The sequence below is a fragment of the Sus scrofa genome, chromosome 7, assembly GCF_054392235.1.
Source record: "Sus scrofa isolate SSC_HxYL_T2T_F1_AM1 chromosome 7, Sscrofa_HxYL_maternal_Yorkshire_Landrace_v2.0, whole genome shotgun sequence".
Classification (NCBI taxonomy): Eukaryota; Metazoa; Chordata; class Mammalia; order Artiodactyla; family Suidae; genus Sus; species Sus scrofa.
The window spans coordinates 44,298,098-44,322,127 of record NC_139389.1 but is presented as its reverse complement, the minus strand read 5'-3'; the positions used below and the strand labels follow the sequence as shown (position 1 = coordinate 44,322,127).

General features: G+C 53.0%; 1 protein-coding gene and 1 non-coding gene across 7 annotated transcripts in view; one reads left to right on the top strand and one right to left on the bottom strand.

The window, feature by feature from the left end:
* Positions 1-24,030, top strand: part of LRFN2 (leucine rich repeat and fibronectin type III domain containing 2) — a 305,256-nt gene that overhangs the window by 170,041 nt on the left and 111,185 nt on the right. For 2 of the 6 annotated variants that reach the window (XM_084968013.1, XM_084968012.1), the window contains exons 3-4: positions 20,422-20,695; positions 22,007-23,856. The exons of 3 other annotated variants lie outside the window; for them this stretch is intronic. In XM_084968013.1, coding sequence (XP_084824139.1) covers positions 20,422-20,695; positions 22,007-22,024 — 292 coding nt within the window. In that variant the 3' untranslated portion in view covers positions 22,025-23,856. Of the gene's footprint in view, positions 1-20,421; positions 23,857-24,030 lie in introns of those variants that run through there. One more of the 6 variants, XM_001928770.5, reaches the window with a different exon arrangement.
* LOC146401539 (U6 spliceosomal RNA) lies at positions 2,612-2,718 on the bottom strand. The gene has a single exon (XR_014811762.1). It is a non-coding gene; the product is annotated as a U6 spliceosomal RNA (small nuclear RNA).

Genomic DNA, 24,030 nt, shown 5'->3' with positions numbered 1-24,030 from the left:
TCTGATTGCAGCAGCGCAGGTGGCTGCGGAGGCATGGGTTCAATCCGCAGCCCAGCGCAGTGGGTTAAAGGATTGGGCATTGCTGCAGCTGTGGCATTCAATCTCTGGTCTGGGAACTTCCATATGTGCTGCATGTGGCCATAAAATAAAATAAAATGCATAAAACTTAAAAGCTATGATATATATATATATATATATATATATATATAGAGAGAGAGAGAGAGAGAGAGAGAGAGAGGGAGGATTAGGTAGGTAAGCCTTCACTAGACACGTCCATGATCTGTTGTATTTACATCACATGCCAGGACTTTCCTTACTTTAGTTCTAATCCTCATGTGACTCTGCAGATTAGGTTTGCACTTACCGCTTTTACAAGCAAGATGATTGAAGCTCTAGGGAGTTAAATACTGGGGTAAAAATTATGCAGCCAGTAAGTTGTGAGACGGGATTTGAGCCCAGAGCCTGGATCACCCTGGTGCCAAATCCTGTGTGTGCTCAGAATTGGGGACCCAGTGCCCACCCCACCCCCCCAGCCCTTTGAGGGCTGTGCCTCACCTTCCCTACTCCTTCCTCTCCCTTGCTCCTGTCACCCTGTCTTGGAATTCTAGAATGTCAGAATTGGAAATTGAAGCACAGAGAAGGAAAGACTTCCCCAAGGTCACACAGCAAGTCCAGGAGAGAACCAGGGTTAGAGCCCTGTCCATCCACCTGGAATTGAGAATTTTTTGTGGGTGGGGGGAACCCTGCTCCCTAATCCACTTGACTGGACAGAGTTGCCTCCCCGCTGCCCACCGAGGTCTTACTTCAGAGGTGTTTTCCTCCCCACCCGGGTTCATCCCTTCCCGGCCAGCCTGCTTGTTAGCAGCAGGCATGTCTGGGGCAGGATCAGCAGAAATACAGGCTGGAGAAGTGCTGAGTGGGCTTGTCTGGACTGCGGGCCAGAAGGGGCATTTCTCCCCAGGATGAGACAGCAGGTGCAATAGTGCTGGAGCTGAGTGAGCCGAAAGTCATGCAGGCCCCTCAGTCATGGGTCCAGCCTCCGGGCACACAGCTTGGTGCAGCCCTCGGGGAGGTACCAGTCAGTTTCTCAGTCAGTCATCCATGCAGGGGTGATGAGTGTGCCCATTATATAAAATGACACCTCGCCTTTGCGAGAGCTTTACCAAGCACGTCCAAGGAGTTTTGTAGGTTTTCCCCACAGTCCTATTGGGGGAGGGCAGGTAGCAGTATTGACAGATTCAGAGGAGTGCTATCTCCTGGTGCAAGTTCACTCAGCTAGCAGCTGGTGGGACCAGGATTTGAACTTGATCTTCAGACTCCAAATCCAAGCATCATCATGGCGGCCTTTTATTGCACAAATGTATCCTAAGCACTGTACTCAGTACTGAACAAATATCATTGTATTTAATCTTCACAAAGACCTATGGGTTAGAGTGATACTATTAACCCATTTTTCAGGCAGGAAAACTGTGAGGCTCTGACATGTGGAGTGACTTACCTACATTTGCATAGTCAGGAAGCTTTTTTTTTTCACCACTGTATAAATTTACAGTGAGGGTTGATACAGTTTCCTTCTTCAAGGAATTTCTGATCTGACAGAGAGAAGGGATTAGAATTGGGGGGGGGTGGAGGCAGAACCCTAAACCCATCCATGAAATGACTGAGGACTTCATGTCATCTTGATTTTTTTCTACCAAGGGTTGTGACTGACTTTACCATTGTCATTCAAGCAAAAGTGTTGGAAAGTTCCCTGCTTGTTTGCCAGGAGTCATGCCAAATGTTTGTCACATTTTACCTCATTTATCCTAACAATACTCCTGCAAAGTAGATACAAGCATTTGATTTAACCAAGATGGAGAGGGTTAGATAGCCTGCCTCAGATCACACCGCTAGTCAGTGGCAGAGTGGATTTGAACCCAGATGCAGTGCTGGGAACCGCCATGCTTTATCTTCGGCAAGCTCTTTGCACATATTTGATGTGCCAAGCTCTTCTCTGGAGCTGCCCTGTCCTTCAACCAACAGGACAGATGTAAAATAGCAAGCAGGTGGCCAGGGGGCTGCTCTCCCCTCACCCTATGCCCTCCCCCATTCTGCCTATGGCCCCAGCCCTGACCAGGCCAACCAAGCCCAGCAACAACAGAACCACAGGGTCCCAGCTGGTGGTGACAACACCCAAGTGTGCATGGGTCACACACAACATTTCCAACAACCTCCTCTCTTCCTGCCCACCTGGCAAACTCTGCTTTGTGATCGCATCCTTTTGGCCATCTTTGATATTGTACTAAAATTATATAACATAAAATTTACCATGGTAGCCATGTTTACGTGTACAGTGCAGGGGTCTTAAGTACATTCCCACTGTGGTGCAGCCTCCCCCCCATCATCCATCTTCATGATCTTTTTCATCATCCCAAACTGAAACTCTGTACCCATCCAATAGCGACTCCCGTTTCCTCCTCCCTCAGCCTCTGGCAAACACCACTCTACCTGGACCACTCTAAGTACCTCGGAGAAGTGGAAACACACAGCTTTTCTCCTTTCATGTCTGGCTTATTTCACGTAGTATAATGTCGTCAAGATTCATCCAAGCTCTAACGTGTCAAAATTTCACAAAAATAGGGGATGCTTTGTGAATTTGCATGTCATCCTTGTGCAAGGACCATTCTCACCTTCTCAACATTGTTCCAATTTCAGTCTATGTGCAGCTAAAGCCAGCACAGCGATGGGGTTTTTAAGAAAGTCAGCGCCCCTGCCTGGTTCCCTCCCCAGGGAGCTTGTGGATCTGCTCAGGGGGGAGTGCTGTCTGATCAGGTACATCGTTGTGTGGTACTGATTTGGGGTTTTCTGGTGCATTTGGACGCTTCTGGTGGGAAATCTTCATTTTGCTCACTCCTCTGTTTACAACGAGGTATAATTGGTCTGACACCTTCTGTGTTTTTTGTTTTTTTTTTTTTCTGTATGTGATGAGTTGTTATTGAGCAAGCTTTTCTCAGCTCCTTGAGGAGATAAATGGCAACTATCATCACCATCGTCATTGTCATTGGGGCACCAAGCTGCCCCAGGAAGGGAGTAGAGGGGGCAGTCGTGTATATCCCCAGCACACTCAATTTCTCACACTCACAAGCACAGGCGGTTGGTACCACTACGCCCATTTCACACATGAGTAAATTGAAGTTCGGAGAGAGGAAAAAATGACCCCAAATCACACAGTTGGTTGGGGGCAGAACCAGCCTTCAAAGAGAGATTTCTGCCAGACTGCAAAGCCCACTTTTTTTTTTTTTTTTTTTTTTTTTTTGTCTTTTTAGGGCCACACCTGCCACATATGGAAGTTCCCAGGCTAAGGGTCAAATTGGAGCTGCAGCTGCCAGCCTACACCACAGCCACAACAACGCCAAATCCAAGCTGTATCTGTGAGCTACACCACAGCTCACGGCAACACTGGATCCCTGACCCACTGAATGAGGCCAAAGATCGAACCCACATCCTCATGGACACTATAGTGGGTTCTTAACCCGCTGAGCCACTATAGGAACTCCCCACATTTTTTTTTTCTGAGATGTGCTGACCCTAGTCCTTGGAGGTTGAGAGCTAAGGACAGTTAAATGCAGAGAGAAGTTCCACATTCATAGAAGCTTGGATGAGGAGAGTCAGAGAGACAAAGATATAGAGAGAGACAGAGAGAGGCCTGATGGGGGCTGGGGACCTGGGCTGGCTCAGCCTATGATGGTAGAAGCATTGCTTTGGGGGAACAGAATGGGAGCAGTGTGGCCTGATAGAAGGCCTGTGGGGAGCACAGGGCATTTCCATTAACCACCTGCTCTGTGTGAGCCAACAATGGGATGCAGCTTCCAGAAAGCCCCACGTTGTCTTGGGCGGAGGGGGTGGGCGCTTCAGGAGAAGTAGGATGTCTGGTTGGTGGAACGTGACTCTGTTCTCCATGTTTGGACTCCCTTCCTCCATAAACACAGAGGAAGGCCAAAGACAAATTGGCGTGAGCGCAGAAGGGAGCCGCTGGGAGGCAGGCTGGAAGCTGTGTCCCGAGGAAATGGAGGGAAGGCATGGAAATCCTCCTCCCAGAGAAGTGGAAGCTCAGGGTGGCCTGAGAGCGCGGCTGCACAATTTGGGAAGCGCCGACATGTGTTCAAGAAAGAAACACCTTGTCTTGGGTGTGTCCCCAGGGGGCTGAGCTGCGGCCGGTGGGAGGAAGCGACAGCTGTCAGACCACAGCCCAGTGTGAGCAGGGATTCTGAGCTACTCCTCCGGGTCCCAGGAAGCTGGGGTGGGTCGCCTGGCAGGTCCCTGGAAGTGTGCGTGGAGTGCTGGCAGCCACAGGAGCCTGTTTTAGAGGGATCCCTGGGCCCCCTCACCAGCCTTCCTGTGGGCTGTGCATGGAGATGCCAGAGGGATGACATGAAAGAGCTGGGAGCATCCTGGGGTCAGTTGGGAGAGTGCCGGGTGGAGGGCAGGCTGGGGCTGGCGGCCTGTGCAGTGACAGACCGATGATGTCAGGCAGCCGGCCCTGAGCTGGACTGTGCACCTGTGCGCCTGCCTCACTAGTGGGCATTCAGTCTCACCTCATGCTGCTGGATTCGTCCCTGACGGTCCTTGTTGGGACCAGTTGACTTGCTTGGTCATGATCACTAACATTCACTAAGCTCATGATGGACCAGGCAGGGGTGAAATTACAGGCAGTGACAGTACCCATAGCAACCTTGTGAGGGAGGCCCTATCACCTGTGCCCTTTTACAGAGAGGTCAAGAGGCTTGCCCAAGGTCACACAGCCATAAGTGATGGCGCTGGACCTGGAACCCCGGTGGTCCTGTCCTGTGCTCACACTCTGACCTCCTGGCTTTACCTTCTCCATGAAGGGGCACCACGGGCCAGGGCAGAACTCCCTCCCTGACTCAGCCCAACAGGGGGCTGGCGATTCCCCAAGCCCTTGCCAGGCAGCTGAATCTGCCGTGCTTCCCAACTCAGGGAGCAAAGGCAGGGCCTCCCTAGGTCAGATCCTCACCTGTCACCAGATAAGCATCACCAGGTATGCTGGGGAGATGAGTGAAGAGGCAGCCTGCTGGGCCTTGGTTGACTTTGGCTTGATTTCCCATCATCTCTGCAGTCACGCAGCCAGCGCTGAACCAACACTGTCACCATGTGTCTTCTGCTGAAAAAGACTTTTGGAGCCAGGATGCCCCCCATCAACCAGCCAGGATGCAGGCACTGTCCACATTCCCTAGTTTCTAGCTTGCATGAGACGTGCCAGCCCCAAATCCCGGAGGCCTGGATTTCCACCCCCAGAGATAAGTTACTTTCAACATCACCTGGTCCTTTTTATAACAAACCCTTAAGTGGAGCTGACTGTGTACCAGACACTGGCCTAGGTTCCTTATGAATCATGACTCATTCAAACTTCATAACAACCCTATAAAACAGAGATTATAAATGCCCCACTTTACAGAAATAGGATATTTCTAGGAAACTAAGGCACAGACAGGTAAAGGAAAGGTCCGTGGTAAGTTATGACAGCTAGGAAGAGGCAAAACCGGTGTGCGAACCCAGCAAGCAGCTCCAGTCTGTGCTCATCACTGCCCTCTGTTGCTTCTTTTTTTTTTCCCCCTTTTTTCTTTTTACAGCTGCATAGGCATATGGAAGTTCCCAGGCTAGGGGTTGAATCGGAGCTGCAGCCGAGGCCTATGCCACAGCCACAGCCATGCCAGATCTGAGCAGAATCTGCAAATTACGTTGCAGCTGGTGGCAACGCTGGATCCTTAACCCACTGAGCGAGGCCAGGGATTGAACCCATATCCTCATGGACACTATGTTGGGTTCTTAACCCACTGAGCCACAACAGGAACTCCCCTGCCTTTCTTTCTAATGGTCAGTATTCCTGACAGAGGTGACATTCATTGTGGTGATTAGACTTACCAGGATTTTTCTTCATGGAGACTTCATAGACATGGGAAGCAGAAAAGCAGGAACAAGGGGATGGCAACAGAGGACCAGAAGAGACAGAAGCCTCAGGCTGGATAAAGGGCTCGTAGATAAAGGGAGGCAGCACTGCCTTGGGGATGGAGTCTGGGGAAGGGGCTGGACCACAGGCTGAGTGGGAGGCGGAAGTCAAAGCAGGCGGGGTGTGCAGGCGAACTTGAGTCAGGCCTGGGGAAACTCTAGAGAGTCCCCACAGAACCTGGAGGTCCCAGGAGCCCAGGGAAGCTAGAAGAACCAAAAGGAAGGGGTGAAGTTCTCCAGAGTCACAGAGAGAAGGCCTGGGGAGATGGAGAGCACAGAGGCCCGGATTGAAGCCTTAGAGACTAGTCCTTCATGCAGGAGCTGTCCCTGAGCTGGACAGCACTCCCCACCCAGGCCGTTCTGCCTGCTCTCCAAGAGCGCCGGCCAGGCCAGGACAGGTCTGCGATGCCCAGCTGCCCTGCAGCTCTGCTGTCCAGGGTGGCAGCCGCTGGCTGCACGTGATTATTGAGCCCTTGAAATGTGCCTAGCATGACCACAGAACTGAATTTTTAATTTCATTTCCATTGAATGAATATGAAGTTAAATGTCAAAGCCCATGCGGAGCTACTGTCCTGGGTGGTGCCAATACAGAACGTTTGTGCCGTTCACCTGTCCTACAAATGGTTCTGAGGACCTACTCTATGCCAAGCATTGTTCTAGAGGCTGGAAAAATACCAGTGAACAAATCAGATGAAAATCCCTGATCTTAGGGCGCTGAGATGCTTGTGGAAGTAGAGAGACAATTAACAGGAAGCTTAGTAAGCAAGCAAATGATAGCGTCTGTGGGTCATAAAAGTGCAGTGGAAAAGATGGAATCTAGTAAGGGGCTTGGAGGGGGGCAAGGTAGAGATGGAGGAAGCTCAAAATGTTAAATGGGGGGATCAGAGGAGCAGACTTGGAGGAGGTGAGGCAGTGAGCATGTGGAAGTGAGGAGGAAAAGCGTCCAGGTGAGGGCAACGGATACGGCAAAGGCCCGGAGGCAGGAGCACCCTTGGCCAGTCTGAGGAGTAGCAGGAAGGCCGGGTAACTGATGGAGAGGCAGCAGGGGGAGTGGGAGGAAAGGGAATCTGCGGGTGGGGGGGGGGGGGCGCTGAGAGGCAGATCCCAAGGGACCTGTGGGCCTCTTGAGGACTTTGGCTGTGTGAGACAGGCCTCACTGGGGAAGCTGAGCAGAGGAAGTACTTGGCCTGGCCCGGGTTTTAATGGGCTCCCTCTGGCTGCTTGTGAAGGAGGGGTGGGGGGAGGGGAGCAGGAGGGTTCATCCAGAGGCCAATTCAACGGGGAGTTTTTTCCCCACCCCTGCCTGCTGTCCTGGGGGCTGTGGGAATGGACACTGGGATTCTGTGCCTCAGAATCTCCGTCGTGTTGAATGAGGCTCTTTATTTGCTGTCAAGGTGAAGTAACTGCTGATAAGACAGGGTGCCCCAGGGAACTCAGGGAGCCCCATGTTCTCAGGAGGGGCGGGGGCGGCAGGACAGTGGCAGAGCCTGGCCTCCAGCTGCTGGCCCCTGGTCCTCCTCAGAAGTTGAGGACAGGATCCTGATCCTTGGAGTCCTCACTGAGTCTCACCAGTTCCATGATAAGCCCCTTCCAATGGGCAGCCGTGGGCCTTCCCTCTTATCACTCAGGGCCCTGCATTCAAGGAAGGCCAGTGTCCAGCGCCAAACCCGGAGAGGGGACTGTACATTCCAGTCCTGCTAACTGCTCTCTGATCCCAAGAGCAGAAACACCAGTTCTTCCAGACCCATAGCACCCTGTCCCACTGAGTTTAAACACAGCCTCAGAATCCTTCTCAACACTGGCACCCAGCAGACCCTCAGAGTTGGCACACGAGGCTGAATGGGCTTGCAACCCCCCCAGAACCCCGCTCCTGGCTACTACTTTGCTGACTTCACTTCCTACCCCTCTCCCTTTCCATCACGCTGTTCCAGATATACCGGCTTCCTCACTCTTCCTGCCTCAGGGCCTTTGCACTGGCAGTTCCCTCACTTCCTTGGGAAGTAGCATGAGACCCCCATCACGCATGGGAATTCCATCTCCACCCCTAATTAGCTCTGTGACCTCAGGGCAGTTCAGTTAATCCCTGACTCTAAAATGGGGTGCATAACCATGAAAGGTACCTCCTGGACTTATCAAGAGTGTCGATTGCGGTAATGTGAGAGTGCTGGGTTCAAAAAAAGAAAAAAAGAAAAGAAAAGAAAAAGAAAAATGGAGTTCCCGTCGTGGCTCAGCGGAAATGAATCTGACTGGGAACCATGAGGTTGTAGGTTCGATCCCTGGCCTTGCTCAGTGGGTTATGGATCCGGTGTTGCCGTGAGCTGTGGTGTAGGTCAAAAATGCGGCTTGGATCTAGCATGGCTGTGGCTGTGGTGTAGGCTGGCGGCTACAATTAGAATAGACCCCTGTCCTGGGAACCTCCATATGTCATAGGTGTAGCCCTAAAAAGACAAAAGACAAAAAAAAACAGAGAGTGCTGGGTTCAAATCTTAGCTGGGCACAAACATCCTCTCTATGAGACCTTGGGCAAATCCCAACTTCTCTGAGTCTTGATTTCTTCTTCTGTAAAATGGGGATCATAATAGTACCTCCCTCATAGAGTTGCTACGAGGATTAAATTATTAGTTCAAACATGCAGAGTGCTCAAGCCAGCAGATATATAACAAGTGTTCAATAAATGCTAGTTGCCATTTTAGTAATATATGTTTTTTGTTTTTTAATTGCTGTCACACAGCCTGACTCTAAGACTTGTTTCCTGCCATGATCTGATTCTGCTCGATTCAGTTCAGAATAATACAGCACAGGGGAGGTCACGCTTGGTGGCCTGGCAGCCCTGGCTGACAACACTGGCTCAGCCACTTTCCAGCTGTGTGAACTTGAGCAGGTGACCCATCTGCCTGAGCCTCAGTTTCTTCTTCCATAGGGTGAGGAGAATTATTTCCACCTTCTAGGGTCAGTGTGCAGAATCAGAGACCCTGCCCAGCAGGTGCCTGGTCCGGGTAGGTGTGTACTCCAGAAACTGTGTGCCAGATAGAAGCGGCCGTGTCCCCTTTGCTCCTTTGCAGCTGTGGGGGAAGCAAACAGGCCCCCTTGGGGCCAGCAGGTAGAGGGAGAGGCCAGGGAGCCAGGCTACTGGCCTTGGTTTAATGAGGCCCTTTCATGTGCCCGGAGATCTCGGGGCCGGCCGGAGAGCTTGGCAGGCTGGTGATTCTGTGAAGAGCCAGTAATGAGGGTGCAGAGCCAGGGAGGTGGAAAGGGGGCAGCTTGACAAGGACGTGGCTTCTCTGAGTTAGCGCTGGGGCTCAGCAGGCCGGGGTGCGTCCCCGATGGGGGAGGGCAGGGGGGAAAAGCAGTGGTGCTGGGCACTGAGGGGGATGGAGGCTGGAGGGGAAAGAGGTGGTGTTTGCTGACAAGGCCAGGAAGGCCAGATGGCATTTTCACACAGATACCAGCACTGACTTCTTCCTCTTACACAAACACACACACCCCCCTTCAGTCACCCCTCCACACACTCACCCCCTCTCTTGTTCTTTGTCACACACCTACACACAAGGAACTCCTCAGGTTCACCTCATCTTATCTGCAGGGGCCTGGGTCAGTCGGGGGAGCTAACTACTGTGGCAAATGGATGCAAACACGCAAAGTCTCAAACGCAGTAGAATTTGATTTCTTGTCACCTGAGAGTCCAGGGCGGTTTAATCGGAGAGACGGGAGACCTTTCTCATGTGGAGACTCGGGCACCTGGTTTCCAACACCCCTCAGGCGGGCCTTGTGGTCATCTGCATGTGGCCAACGCTGGTCGCTGCACCTGGGATCCAGCCAGCAGAAGGGGAGGAGGGGGTGCCAGACAGTCCCACTGTTTTTTGTTTTGTTTTGTTTTGTTTTGGCTTTTTAGGACTGCACACACAGCATATGGAAGCTCCCAGGCTAAGGGTTGAATCGGAGCTGCAGCTGCTGGCCTACACCCCAGCCACAGCAACGCCAGATCCGAGCTGTACCTGCAGCCTACGCCACAGTTCAGGGCAATGCTGGATCCTTCACCCACTGAGCGAGGCCAGGGATTGAACTTGCGTCCTCATGGATACTAGTCGGGTTTGTTACCACTGAGCCACAACAGCAACCCAGACACTCCCGCTCTTTTAAAGCCTGGCCCAGAGCTGGCACATACTGCTGCCACCATGTTCTATCTGCCAGAACTGATCACCTGGACAGCGCTAAGTGCACGGGTGGCTGGGGAGTAGAGTCTGGAGTGAGCCCACGTGAAGGGCACAGTGGATGTTGGTGGTTAGTACACAGGCTTTGCCCCGAGGCCCAGGTGGAAATGCTCAGAACCTCTCCCATCCCCCTTCCTGATGCCCCAAAGGGTCGCTGTAATGGTGGCAGTTAGGGAAGAGCAGCCTTGGCCTGCAGGTGTCTCAGGGAGAGGTCACATGGGGAGTCCCCTCAGAAGTGGTCTTAGAACCCTGCAGAGAGGATGCAGGTTCGATCCTTGGCCTCACTCAGTGGGTTAAGGATCTGCTGTTACCACAAGCTGTGTGGTAGGTCACAGATGCAGCTTGAATCCAGCATTGCTGTGGCTGTGGCTGTGGTGTAGGCAGGCAGCTGCAGCTCTGATTCGACCCCCAACCCAGGAACTTCCTTATGCCTCAAGTGTGGCCTTAAAAAGAAAAGAAAAAAAAATGTGCTAGGGACAGGCAGAAGCCTCTGGGGGGCAGGGGGATGGGTAGAAAAAGGGCAGAGAGTGGCCAACATTGTCTGGAACCAGATCTTTTGTGCACCGTATATGTGTGAACATCTACATGCACACACACATGCACACACACACAAGTACCCACAGAGTCACCTCTCGAATGACAGACATGCAGACACGCCCCTGACATCGTTTCCCACACATTCACCTGTACACCCGCGCTGACGCAGCCCAACACATAATCTATGTGCGAATCCGTAAAGATCGTCAGGGATGCGCTTCAACAAAGCAGAAAAACACCTCGCCTGGTAGATCTCTTCAGGACTCGCCAGTGTCTGAGAGTCACTGTTAGCCAACCATCTTATTTAACTAAGAATCCCTCGCATTTGTATAGGCCTTAACATTTAGCAAAGTACTCTTTCATTCACTGCTCAACCACAGGGTAAATATTTACTCAGTAGTGACTCAAGGCCAGATATTATGGGCGGTGGAGACGCGAAGATGAAGACACAGCCGCATCCTCCGGGGAGACACGCATGTCAACAGAGAAGGGCTCTAGCAGAGGAAGGCAGAGGGGACGTGGGACAGAGAGCAGAGGTGGGGTCGGAGGTGACGCTGACTCAGGCCCTGAAGCTGAGGCCACCGAATGGAGGAAGATAGGTGTTTCTAGGAGGAGGAGCAGCTCTCTGCCAAGGGGTCAAGTGGTAGATGTGGAGCGTGATGGGTGATTCTGAGAAAGGGGAAAGGGTTCCTGCTGCCGAGCTTCTAGTAGATAAGGCCACCATGTGCTGCTGCTGACATGATGTAATGACAGTTTTTCCCTCAAGTACAACTTCTTGTTGTGCAGTGTTGAATGTCCTTGTGTCCCCTACGATTCAGTCAGGGATTTAAAAAAGAAGGAGTTCCCATCGTGGCGCAGTGGTTCTAGGAACCATGAGGTTGTGGGTTCCATCCCTGACCGTGCTCAGTGGGTTAAGGATCCAGTGTTGCCGTGAGCTGTGGTGTAGGTTGCAGACGCTGCTCGGATCCCGAGTTGCTGTGGCTCTGGCGTAGGCCCACAGCTATAGCTCCGATTAGACCGCTAGCCTGGGAACCTCCATATGCTGCAGGAGCGGCCCTAGGAAAGGAAAAAAGAAGAAGAAGAAGACTCTAAGAGGGAACACGCTAAGAGGGAATTCAGTACAGGGGTTGGGTTACCAGTGATGGAGCTGCTGAGGGGTCAACGAGGGGCCAGCCAGGCATGGAAAAGATTAGCTATAGCAGGAAGCCTTGCTGAAATTTGGCCTCTGTCCCCCAGTGCCGAATAGAAATGTGGAGACCGAGTTTTGGGTGAAGGAGAAAAAAATAGCTTTATTGCTTTGCCAGGCAAAGGTGGGGGTCACAGTCGCCCAATGCCCTAAAGACTGTGCCCTGCTTTGGGAGAGAATGGGAAGTGGTTTTATAGTTTAAGAATGGAAAATAGGGCCACAGATAAGGATCAGGGTAGGCGCAAGCTTGCATTGTTTTTTGAAGCTGGTGTTAAGTGATCCCAGGACTGGCTCTGATGGTCCTTCCTCCCGGAATAAAGAATGCTTCCCTAACATTTTGCATTTGTTGGGGGTTTTAGTCATGCAGAAGAACTCAAAGATGTTGTTATCTATATTGAGGAGGGACCAGGCCACTGCCCCAGGGCTGCTCTGTTGTCTCTTGACGCTTCCTCCCTTAATTCTGCATCCCTTCCCTTCCCTGGTTAGCAACCGTCTGAACTCAGGGAAGGTCAAGGAGGCTGAATGAAGCCTATTTCCTGAAAAGCAATGGGACACTTAGGCTTTTGTGCCCTGGAGTCCCACAGGGCCCTGCTCGGTTACAAAGCCACAGCCACCACCCACCCCTACCCAAGGATGGAGGTACATGGACGAGATGGTTTCATCAGAGCCTAAGACCCAGGTCTGTCTGGCATGAGCTAGAGCCCCTGGAGCTGGGATCACAGAGGAAGCTCCAGAGCTGACAGGGAGACATCACTCCAAGCAGAAAAAGAGGAAGAAACACCTGCCTTCTCCCCTCCTCCACCCGTCAGTCTTCCTGCAGTGCCTCCATCGGCCAACTCTACCTGGAAGCCTGAGGGCAGAGGAGCCTGGGAACAGGCAAGGGAGCCTGGGAAATGTAGCTCCTTGTCATCCAGGGGCCAGCAGGTGAAAGGGGAGACAGATCTCCAAGCCAGTAGCAGAATCACCAGCCTGTGTGATTTCTTCTTCAACCTCTGCTATCAGCTGTAGAAATCAGCTGTAGATTTGTTTGCTAGTATGAAACTGAATGAATAAATGCCAAAAGAATATTAATAGGGAAAAGAGAAAGAAGGAAAAACCACTCAGAAGCAGCCACTTAATGCTTGTTTCGTTTCTCCTGGGTAAGCACTTGGGGTTGCAGTTTCAAATTGTGCTTTAGAGCATATGAGCTTAATTAAATGTAACACTTTGGAGCAACTTAAAATAGCAATCCATGTTTTCTGTTAAAAGAGATGTTGCTAGTTTATGGGATAGAAAGACATGTATCAGGATTTCTGGATGGGGCGTTCACAAAGAGGGCTGTGACCTGATAGTTCTGCTGAATACCATTTTTGGGTTTTTTGCCTCTCCAGATTTTGTGTGCCCTGGACAGCTGACCAGTGTGCACCCATAAACTCTAGCTTTTGGTTGGGTTCAGCCCTGGGGAGCAGTCGCAGAAGATTGGGAGGAGGGAAAAGAGTGGGACCGGGGTACTTATTTGTCTGGCCTTCAACCTGTATGGTTGCCCCGGCTGTCTGTGTCCCTCAGCCAACTTTTCTAGACCTGGAGTTCCCATTGTGGCTCAGTGGTAACAAACCCGGCTAGTATCCATGAGGATGCAGGTTCAATCCCTGGCCTAGCTCAGTGGATTAAGGATCCAGCGTTGCCATGAGCTGTGGTGTAGGTCGCAGCCAAGGCTCAGATCTGGTGTTGCTGTGGCTGTGGCATAGGCCGGCATCTACAGCTCCATTTCAACCCCTAGACAAGGAACTTCATATGCCGTGGATGCAGCCCTAAAAAGACAAAAAAAAAAAAAAAAAAAAAATTTCTAGACCAGTATGTCTCAACAGGGGGTGATTTTGCTCCTAGAGGACACTTGACAATGTCTGGAGACATCTTTGGTTGTCACAGCTGGAGATGTTACTGGCATCCACTGGGTAGAGGCCAGAGATGCTGCTAAACATGTACATTGCACAAAACAGCCCCACAACCAAGGCTTATCCAGCCCGAGTGTCAGCGATGCTGAGGCTGAGGAGCTCTGCTCTGTCTGCATCAGTGCTTTGCAAGCTGTTGATGGTTTTTTTTTTGCAAACCAGTGCTTTTGTAAGAATATAATAGAAATAAATTATCAGAAAAAAATGGTCACACACTCAGATGTCACAACCAGTTGCCAAATGGCTATAAAAATTTCTTTCTCTTTTTTTCCCCCCTTTTAAAAGCAGCATCCATGGCACATGGAATTTTCTGGGCCAGGGACTGAAAGGAGCCACAGCTGCAACCCAAGCTGTTGCAGTCAGGTTCTTAACTCACTATGCCACGGTGGGAACGCCTATTAAAACTTTCTTTTTACTTTTTTATTTTTAGAGCTGCACCCGTGGCTTATGGAAGTTCCTAGGCTAGGGATCAAATCGGAGCTGCAGTTGCCAGCCTACACCACAGCCACAGCAATGCCAGCTCCTTTAACCCACTAAGCGAGGCCAGGGATCGAACCGACATCGTCATGGCTACCAGTCAGATTCGTTACTGCTGAGCCACAACGGGAACTCCTAAAACTTCTTGTCAATTTCTGTGCTGTCCAATCATAGTCCAGGAACAAACAGTGCATAGACCAGCATCCATCTGCGGGCCACACTCTGAGTAGCACAACCTACATGATTCTCTGTCCTTCCTGGGTCTGGAAACAGCTTGGCTGCCGCCAGCCCTCGGCTATTGCATGGGCTCTTTGGTCCCCATCTCCTATCCTGCTCTTCGTCATGAGTCCCTTTGTAAGTAAAGTCGTTAGTCCTCCCTCTGTGAGTGTGCCTTCTGCCTCAAAGGGCCTGACTGACTCCAAGGTGTTTTAGGAACGGGGGCAAGGTTGAGGGTGTGGGGGCACAAGGACAAGAATGTGATGAGAAGCCTGGCTTGAGAACCCAGCTGAGGAGCTTGGATGTCCCTTGTAGGTCATGGCTAGCCCTTGAAGAGTCTCTCGGTGGCCAAGGGACCCGGCCAGAGTTGGGCTTTAGCGGGAGCACCCTGGAGATGATGGTGCTGAGCACAACCAGAGGCAAGGAGGCTGGTTTGGAGGCTGCTGCATCCAGAGATGATGAGACCCAAGCAAAAGCATGACTGTGGAGATGGAGGGAGGGAGAAGTTTAGAAGGTGGAACTTACCAGCCAGCATGCCCATGGGATGTAGGTAGGAGTGAAGGTCTTACCATTACCAACCCAGGTCCTTGGTCTCTTTCATCAATAGAAGTTGATAGGAAGACCGATGAGAAACTCAGGCAAGGCTTTGCGGGGACTGCGGCGCAAGAGAGTGAAAACCAGAAATGGGTGCCCTTGCTGGCTCGAGTGGGTGTGAGCTGGTCCCTTAAGTGGGGTCAGGGTAGGGTTGGATCAGTGAGTTGGGCCAGACGGGGAGTTTAGGTGGTCTGCCCACCCCTTCGGTGGTGCTGGGTGTGGGGATCATGCTCTGTACCCTGCTTTTGCTCCTGACACCTCAGAAGTAGCAACTGGGGAGTTCCTGTCATGGCTCAGCCGACTAAGAACCCAACATAGCGAATTCATAGAGACAGAAAGAATGGCGGTTACCAGGGTCTCAGGGAGGAGGAAACGGGAAGTTACTGTTTAATGGGCGTGGGTTTCAGTTGAAGAAGGTGAAAAGTGTTCTTGACGTGTCTGGTGGTGATTGTTGTACGACCTTGTGAGTGTACTGAATGCCACAGGACTGTACGTCTAAAAATGGTTAAAAGAGTAAATGTTATTATGTATATTTTACAACAATAAACAAAGCCAGAAAAAAATCATGGATCCACACAACAAAAATGTTAATTTTACGGTATGGTCATTACAAACAAACAAACAAAACCACTTTGATATACATAGTCTTTAAAAAATATAAAAATATTGAAAAAAAAAAAAAAAAGAACCCAACATAGTGTCCCTGAGGATGCATGTTCCATCCCTGGCCTTGCTCAGTGGGTTAAGGATCCGGCATTGCCATGAGCTGTGGTGTAGGTCGCAAATGTGGCTCGATCCAGTGTTGCTCTGGCTGTGGCATAAGCCGGCAGCTGCAGCTCTGATTCAACCCCAACCTGGGAACTTCCATATGCTGCATGTGTGGCTGTAAAAAAAAAAAAGAAAAAAGTAGCAGCAGTTTAGGTTTTGGCTTTTTTGTGTCTTGCTGTTCATAATTTGCCCCCCTGTCATGCACTCAGTTTTAGCCCCTATTGTTTGTTGTTTCTTTGTGTTCTGTTGCCCCAGGAGATGTCTGTCCAGGTGCACTGCAGCAAAGGGTCCCGCCTATCTCAAAGCGGGGTCCAGGCCCCCCGGATCTAGGCCGGGGACTCAGTGCTTGGTTGTGTGGGGAAGCATGATGAGGTGGACAGGGCCGCCTGGGCAAGAGATGTTTGCTTCTGTCACCAGTCCTCCCTTCGCTTGACTTTCTCATGCAGGTGGTCCTTTTGGCTCCCTGGAGCAGGGAGTGGTCTTGCTTGTGATTCAGAATGTGGGCTCTGAAACCCAGGGCATCAGATCTGATCTCAGCTCATCTCCCTGGGGAGGGGGAGAGGGAAAGCCGCTTAAGCTTCCTCCTCCCCTAAGTGGGAATGACACTAACAACTTCCTCCCGAGGCAGTCAGGACGCTAAATGACATACACGTGTACTCCTTGTGCTGGGTGAACACTGGTCATAGTTATCATTGGCAAAGGAAAACCTTAGTGCAGAGGCTGTTTGAGCCAGGTGGCTCTGGGTCCCCTATAAAAACACACACACACACACACACACACACACACACACACACACAGCGGAGGAACCAGGTGCTGCTTTCCTGTTCCTAATCTCAGGAAGCTCTGGGTCCCCTATAAACACACACACACACACACACACACACACACACACACACACACACACAGCGGAGGAACCAGGTGCTGCTTTCCTGTTCCTAATCTCAGGAAGCTCTGGGTCCCCTATAAACACACACACACACACACACACACACACACACACACACACACACACACACAGCGGAGGAACCAGGTGCTGCTTTCCTGTTCCTAATCTCAGGAAGCCCTTTTATCTGGCTTGCTTCTTTTCTTTCTTTCTTTTTCTTTCTTTCATCTTTCTTTTTTGCTTCCTTCCTCCCTCCCTCCCTTCTTTCTTTTCCTTTTTTTTTGGCATGGCATATGGAGTTTCCAGGCCAGGGATCAGATCTGAGCTGCAGATGTGACCTAGCCTCAGCTTTGGTAACACCAGATCCTTAACCCGCTGTGCGTGGCCAGGGATTGAACCTGCATCCCACTGCTCCCAAGGTGCCGCCAACCCCATTGCACCACAGCGGGAACTCCACATCTGGCCTTGTTTCTGATGGCCATTTAGGTGTGATTCTCAGCCTGATCCTGCCCCTTCATCCCCAGGGCCGGCAGCCTGTCAAGGATCAGCCTCGTGCTGTTACACTTCCCTTAGCAGCAGCCCAGCCACAGCTTCGAGGCACCGTGTCTTTCTCTGACTTGGGAAGCAAGGGGGAGGGGAAGAGACCAGACAGGGTCTACGGGGAGCACAAGCAAATGGCAGTGGCTAGGAGGCAGCGTGGCACAGTGATCAGGAACAGAGGCTCTGGGGCCAGACTGCCTGGTTCGAATCCCAGCTCTGCCACTCACTAGGCTGGGCACCCCTCCGGCAGGCAGCTTAACCTTTCTGCGCCTCAGGTCCTTACATGCAAAATGGAAACGACAGTGATAGTAATGACCTCCCAACAATTGTTGGATTAAATGAGTTAATCCTCTTAAAGGTCCTGGCACAGAGTAAGTGCTCTGTGTTGGCTCCCCTTCTTCTTCTGGGTAGTAGTAGTAGCAGGATCTGCTTCCCTTCCTGGGATACGATGGTTAAACACCAAGATGATTTCTGGGCTCGCAGTCTATCTCCTGCATCCTGAGTTTGTGATGAGGTTTAAATGCCGTTTTGAATGTGGATACTCTTATCACTTGTCAGGAATTCAGTAAACCAGCTGGCTCATCCCTTCCTCAAATGGACATGCTCTTCCGTGGCTCACAGCCCAGAGAGGCGGTGGAGTGCAGCGAGTCAGAGTGGACAGGAGCCGACGGCCTGGGTTTGAATCCAGCTCCGCCGTGTTAGGTTTGCTTAATACCTCTGCACCATAAGGATCATAAGAGTAGCTGCTTCAGAGAGTTGCTGTAGGGCTGAGTTGATAGATAGGGTGCTTGAGAGAGTCTGGCACACAGTTGCCATGAAGAGCGTGAGCCTCAGGGGCTGAGTGTTACTTCAGGGAAGGGGGTGGCTGATCTGCCACAGACCCAGGCGGAAAAAACATTGGCATTTGTAGAAAGGAATTAGCCCGGACTGGATCTAGAAGCTAGTGTTAAAATCCCAACCGCCTCCTCCGGCACTCCTAGCTGTGTGACTTCGGACAAATCACTTAGCCTCTCTGAGCCTTGGCCATTCTTCCTCTGTGTCATGAGGGCACAGGATTGCCCTGATGCCCAGATGAAACAGACTCAAGGAGCTGGCCTGCGGGGCCCTTGCTGGATCCAGGACCCCACCTCCCCGACCCGCCCCTTCTGCCCTATGCACTGAAGCTATGGGGCGTGGGTGGGACCGGGGCAGGGGACTTGATTTCCTCCCCGTGGCTTCCAGAGCAGCCAAGCCAGCCGAGAGTGAGGAGGGAGGCAGCAGACGGGCTGCCGCTGACGGGATGTCAATACCCGCCTGTCAGCCCCATCCTCCGTGCGGTTCCCAGGTGGAAGTTTTCAGGCTCCAGTATTTCATATTTGAGATCTCAATTAAGCTGGCTCTGGGTGTGAGGGGTTGACGGGCACGGCTGCTGCCCTGGAGCAGCAGGGGACAGGCTCTTGGGGAGAGGAGGGCAATGAGGAAGGCGGCAGAGAGAGATGTGGCCCCTCCAGGCCCGAGTGAGTATGTCTGCAGGAGTGTTGATGGGTGAGACAGGCACCATCTCTGGGAACACCCACCAGAAGGCAAGATGCCTGCATGGGGCCCTAGAAAGCAGGGCTTGCATCCCTCTTCCTCCCTGGGGGTCCGAGCAGGAGAGGGGCCAGCCCCAGCCTGGGGAGCCTGCTGCCCCATCAGCCCCTCCCTTAAGCAGGGGGAACGGTCCTTGACTGGCCTGACCTGTGATACTCTTTCCCAGGTGTCTTTGTTTTGGTTTGGTTTGGTTTTTTGGTTTTCTTTTTAGGGCTGCACCTGTGGCATGTAGAAGCTGCCAGGCTAGAGGTTAAATTGGAGCTCTCGCTGTCGGCCTACACCACAGCCACAGCAAGCCAGATCCAAGCCAAGTGGATACTAGTCAGGTACATTACCGCTGAGCCACAGCAGGAATTCCACCCAGGTGTCTTTGGGTGTGCCTGGCCTGTGATGGCAGTGACTAGGACTTGTCCCCTCCCTCTGGGAAGCAGAGTTGCCCTCCAGTCTTCAGCATTATACTGTCCCCTCCCGCTCCAAGCAACACCCCACCCCCCAGCTTCCCACTTCCAGGTTTCTTCTGCATAGACAGCCCCCCCTCCCCCCCCCGCCGCCACCACCGCCGCCGCTGCCACCACCACCACCACCAATCTACAGCAGCAAGTGTCCTTCCTGCCCAGGCTTGAGAAAGATTGGAAGATGAGAATGGGCTGGCTCCTGAGGATAGGACCTGGTCTGTGACTCAGGACAGCCCTGGCCTCAGAACAGGGCTCAGTCAATGCTGAGGAATCTCCCAGGACAGACCAGGGATGGCCCCAGCCTCAGGGTGAGGGGGTGCTGCTGGCTGCTGAGGGGTCAGGACCAACCTGTCTCCCCCGCCGCACAGAGACCAGGGACTTTCTGCAGCAGACAAGTCAGAATTGAGGATGGGAAGCCCCCTTTGTTTAATTTCTGCTTCTTCACAGCTTTAACCTCTCTGCTCTCCTGTCCCTCTCCCTGGCCCTCCCGTGTCCCCTCTGTCCTCTGCTGAATCTCTCCCCGTCTTCTCTGAACTCCCCATCTCCAACCACTTTCCCCTGTCTCTGCTTTCATCTACCCCCTTTCTCATTCTCTTCTTTCTCATTCTCATTCTCGGTTTATTTCCACACCTTCTGGATTGTTTCCCGAACCTGATCGGCCAATGTCTCTTTCTCTGGGTCCCTCTCCCTGACGCTTCTACCCTCTACCCCCGAATCTCTCTCTCTCATTTCCCTTTTCACCCCTACCTGTCTCTCTGTTCTCTTCCTGGGGTCCCTCTCCTCACATCTCTCTCTGACTCCTCCCTATTTCCTGTCACCTGCCTGTCCCCTCCTTGCTCCTCTCCCCACCCCCTCTCTCCCTTTTCCTGTCTCTCCGCCTGTCACCCCCTCTTCTGCTCTGCGTCATCCTCTCTGTGTCCCTGCGTCTGTCTCTCTCCCTCTCCATCTCTCCTCTCTCTGTCACCCCCCCTCCTCCTTCTGCCTCTGTCCCCCTATCACCCCGCCGTCCCTCACCGTCCTCCCCCTCTGCCCCTCTCCCCATCCCCAGGATGATCCCAGCCTCCAACAAGGCCTTCGTGGTCAACAACCTGGTGTCAGGGACTGGCTACGACCTGTGCGTGCTGGCCATGTGGGACGACACGGCCACGACGCTCACGGCCACCAACATCGTAGGCTGTGCCCAGTTCTTCACCAAGGCCGGCGACCCGCAGTGCCAGTCCATGCACAGCCAGATCCTGGGTGGCACGGTGATCCTGGTCATCGGCGGCACCATCGTGGCCACGCTGCTGGTCTTCATCGTCATCCTCATGGTGCGCTACAAGGTCTGCAACCAGGAGGCCCCGGGGAAGACGGCGGCCACCGTCAGCAACACTCACTCGCAGACCAACGGGGCCCAGCCGCCTGCTCCGAGCAGCACGCCCAGCGGGGCCCCCGTGCCAGGGCCGCCCAAGGCTGTGGTGCGCAATGAGCTCGTGGAGTTCAGTGCCAGCCTGGCCCGAGGCAGCGACTCCTCTTCCTCCAGCTCCCTGGGCTTCGGGGAGGCCCTGGGGCTGGGACGGGGCCCCTGGAGGCTCCCGCCCCCCGCCCCCCGCCCCAAGCCCAACCTTGACCGCCTGATGGGGGCCTTTGCCTCCTTGGACCTCAAAAGTCAGAGAAAGGAGGAGCTGCTGGACTCCAGGACTCCAGGCGGGAGAGGGTCTGGGACATCGGCCAGGGTCCACCCCTCGGACCGAGAGCCGCTTCTGGGGCCGCCCACGGCCCGGGCCAGGAGCCTGCTCCCCTTGCCTCTGGAGGGCAAGGCCAAACGCAGCCACTCCTTTGACATGGGGGATTTTGCAGCTGCAGCCTCCGCGGTGGGAGGGGTGGCCCCAGGTGGCTACAGCCCCCCTCGGAGGGTCTCGAACATTTGGACCAAGCGCAGCCTCTCTGTCAACGGCATGCTCTTGCCCTTTGAGGAGAGCGACCTGGTGGGGGCCCGGGGAACTTTCGGCAGCTCAGAGTGGGTAATGGAGAGCACGGTGTAGGCCTAGGGGCGCGGTGGCATCCGCCCGCCCGCCCGCCAGGGTGGGGGAAGCCAAAAGCATCTTTACCGGCAAGTCTTTGTGGAGTTTCCATGGTGATGTTTACATCCAGGGACAGTTTTGTCTCCCTGTCAATGGCCCCCCCACCCTCCCCACCCACCACCCACACCACCTTCCCGGCCCATGGCCTCCACCCATCGGGGTGCGCTCAGGGAAAGCAGACTGGATCGCTCAAATGTCAGACTGAGCCCTGAGGGTTTGGAAAGGCGGGTCCCCTGCCTTTCTAATCACAAATGTAGCCTATAAGCAAGCGGCTTTGGATTGCTGATGGTTCCGGTGTTGTTTTTATTTCTTTGTTATTTCCTCCACCTTCCAGGCTCCTCCTCTTCGGTGACACAGATAGTGGAGAGTTTGCACAGGAAAGCAGGTTCCCACAGCCTTGGGACTGGGTGACTGATGCCAGTTGAGAAGAGCAGGGAACAATCTGGGTTGCACTTTTGTTTGGGGGAAAGACTGGCATCCCCGCCCAGACCCCTCACTGTTCCCAACAGTCCCCACACTTAGGATGGATGGGTACCTGTCCCTGACCCAGTTCCTTTGCTTCTCAAACAGGACGCCCCCCACCCATGACATCAGCTTCATCCAGAAGGGTCGCCTCCAGGACGCCTACGCCGGAGAGGAAGAAGGGCTTTAGGAGACCTAAGGGCATAGCCATGTTAACTTTTGGAGTTGCTTTGGGATTTTTGCCTCTCTGGGGAAAGCTGGGACAGGGAGTCCCCATGGACATGTAGGAGCCAAGAGGGCTTCTCTTAAGGAGAGAGAGTGGGGTGGCAGAAGGAGCACTGGGCACAGAGTCCACAGCTCTGAGTTTGGGTTCCAGAGCCACCAGCAAAGAACCAGCTGCACCCAGTTTGGCAAGACCCTTTCTCTCTTTGGACCTCAGGCTCCTAACTCATAAATCCTGGGATCAGGTCTCCAACTGCCTTCCAGCTTGCAGGACGAAAGAACTCTTCATGACTAAATGAAGCTTGAAGAGGTGATTGCAATCATCTCATCCCTTACCCTCCCTCCTCTCCCCCCCCTTGCCCAGAGTCCAAGGGACTTGTCCAAGGTCACACAGTGAGTGTCAGGGCAGGGACCAAGGCTGCTTACCTCCTGGGGGTGGTGTGTGAAATCCGATACCTTGTCTTCACCATGGCTAGGGCATTTCTGTGTCCAAAGTCTGTCCCTTGTTTGTCCCTGAAGCAGGTGGCTTGGGCTGGGATGTGGGGGTGTGGGGGATGCCTTCCATGGATGCCATTCATGAGGAGGCACCATCATGGAAATGACAGGATGGCAGTGGGAGGGGTACAGGGCTCCTTTCCATCTAGGGATTGACCCCCAGGCTCCCAGACAGTGTCAAGAGGAGGCAGAAGAGGTGTCTCTGAGGAGAGACAGCTTTGGAAGTATCTGAAAGACTTTCCCCTGCATCTCTGACTCCCCTGGTCCCTGCCTGTTCCAGTCTCTGCTCACAGCCAACACACTACCTCTCCCCCAGCTCCCCACCTCATTCTTTCCTCTCCTGAGCCTCCACCATAGATCTCTAGCCTCTGCCTCTTGTTCGTCTCCCTCCTTCTGCCATTTGCCGACCACACAGCATCCAAAGCATGCAGGTGAGTCCAATTCCGGCTGAAACATTCTGATGGGCTCAGACCTGGAGCTGAGCTGGTGGCCCCCCACCCTGCCTGGAACCCCCAGGGCGAGGGCGGGGAGCTGTCTATGCAGGATTGCCTTCTGGCTCCACCCAGGAGCCTCTGAATCCCATGCCTTCATCCTTTGCCCACGCCTCCTCGCTCTCTCCTCCCCTTCCCTCCCCTCTCCTGTCTTCATTCTCTTTCTTCTGGTGCCTCTCTGCCTCCCTTTAAGGTCCTGACCAGGTCATTCACAGCCCAGGCCCTGAGACCACAAGCTAGCTTTCCAGGCCAGCCCCAGTGCGGGCGCACACAGCACACAGCACACAGCTCCTGTCGTCCTGGTGGCACCTCCAGCCTGGCGACTTGAAAGGAACTCTCGCCCCCCACTGCCCCCTTTTACCTCCTCTCCTTCCTCCCTCTCCCTGGGCACTTTCTCACTCCACCTTTCTCAATGTAGCCATCGAGAAAGTGACCCCCAATACCGCCTCTCTTTCTGCCTTCGGGTTCAGCAGCCCGGAGGGAAAGTGGTGGGGGCATCGGAAGGGGAGGACCCAACTGTCCGTCAGGGGATCCGAGCTCTGTCGTGACACGATTTGTACTTGCGCTTGTGTTTGTCAGGCTTCTGACCTGGAGTTTTAGAAAGCCACATTCCTGTGGGCAGAATACAAATGCCAATCTTCTCCTTTGTTGAAGAAAAAAAAATGTACAGTAAAATGTACAGTTTTAAAAACAACAACCAACTACACTTCTTGGGAGAGAGAAAAAAAAGAACATTCCTGTGTCTGTGAATGTCTGTTGTTTATTTCTCTGCAAACACTGTGGTTTTCTGAAGGTGGCTTTGGTGGCCTTTTCCCTTACACCTACCTGTGTTGGGTGCTGCCTGGTGAGCCTGCTTCCTGCCAAGTTCATGTATAAGATGGGAGCCTTCTGCAATGAGAGAGAATGGGACCGCCCTCCTGGAGG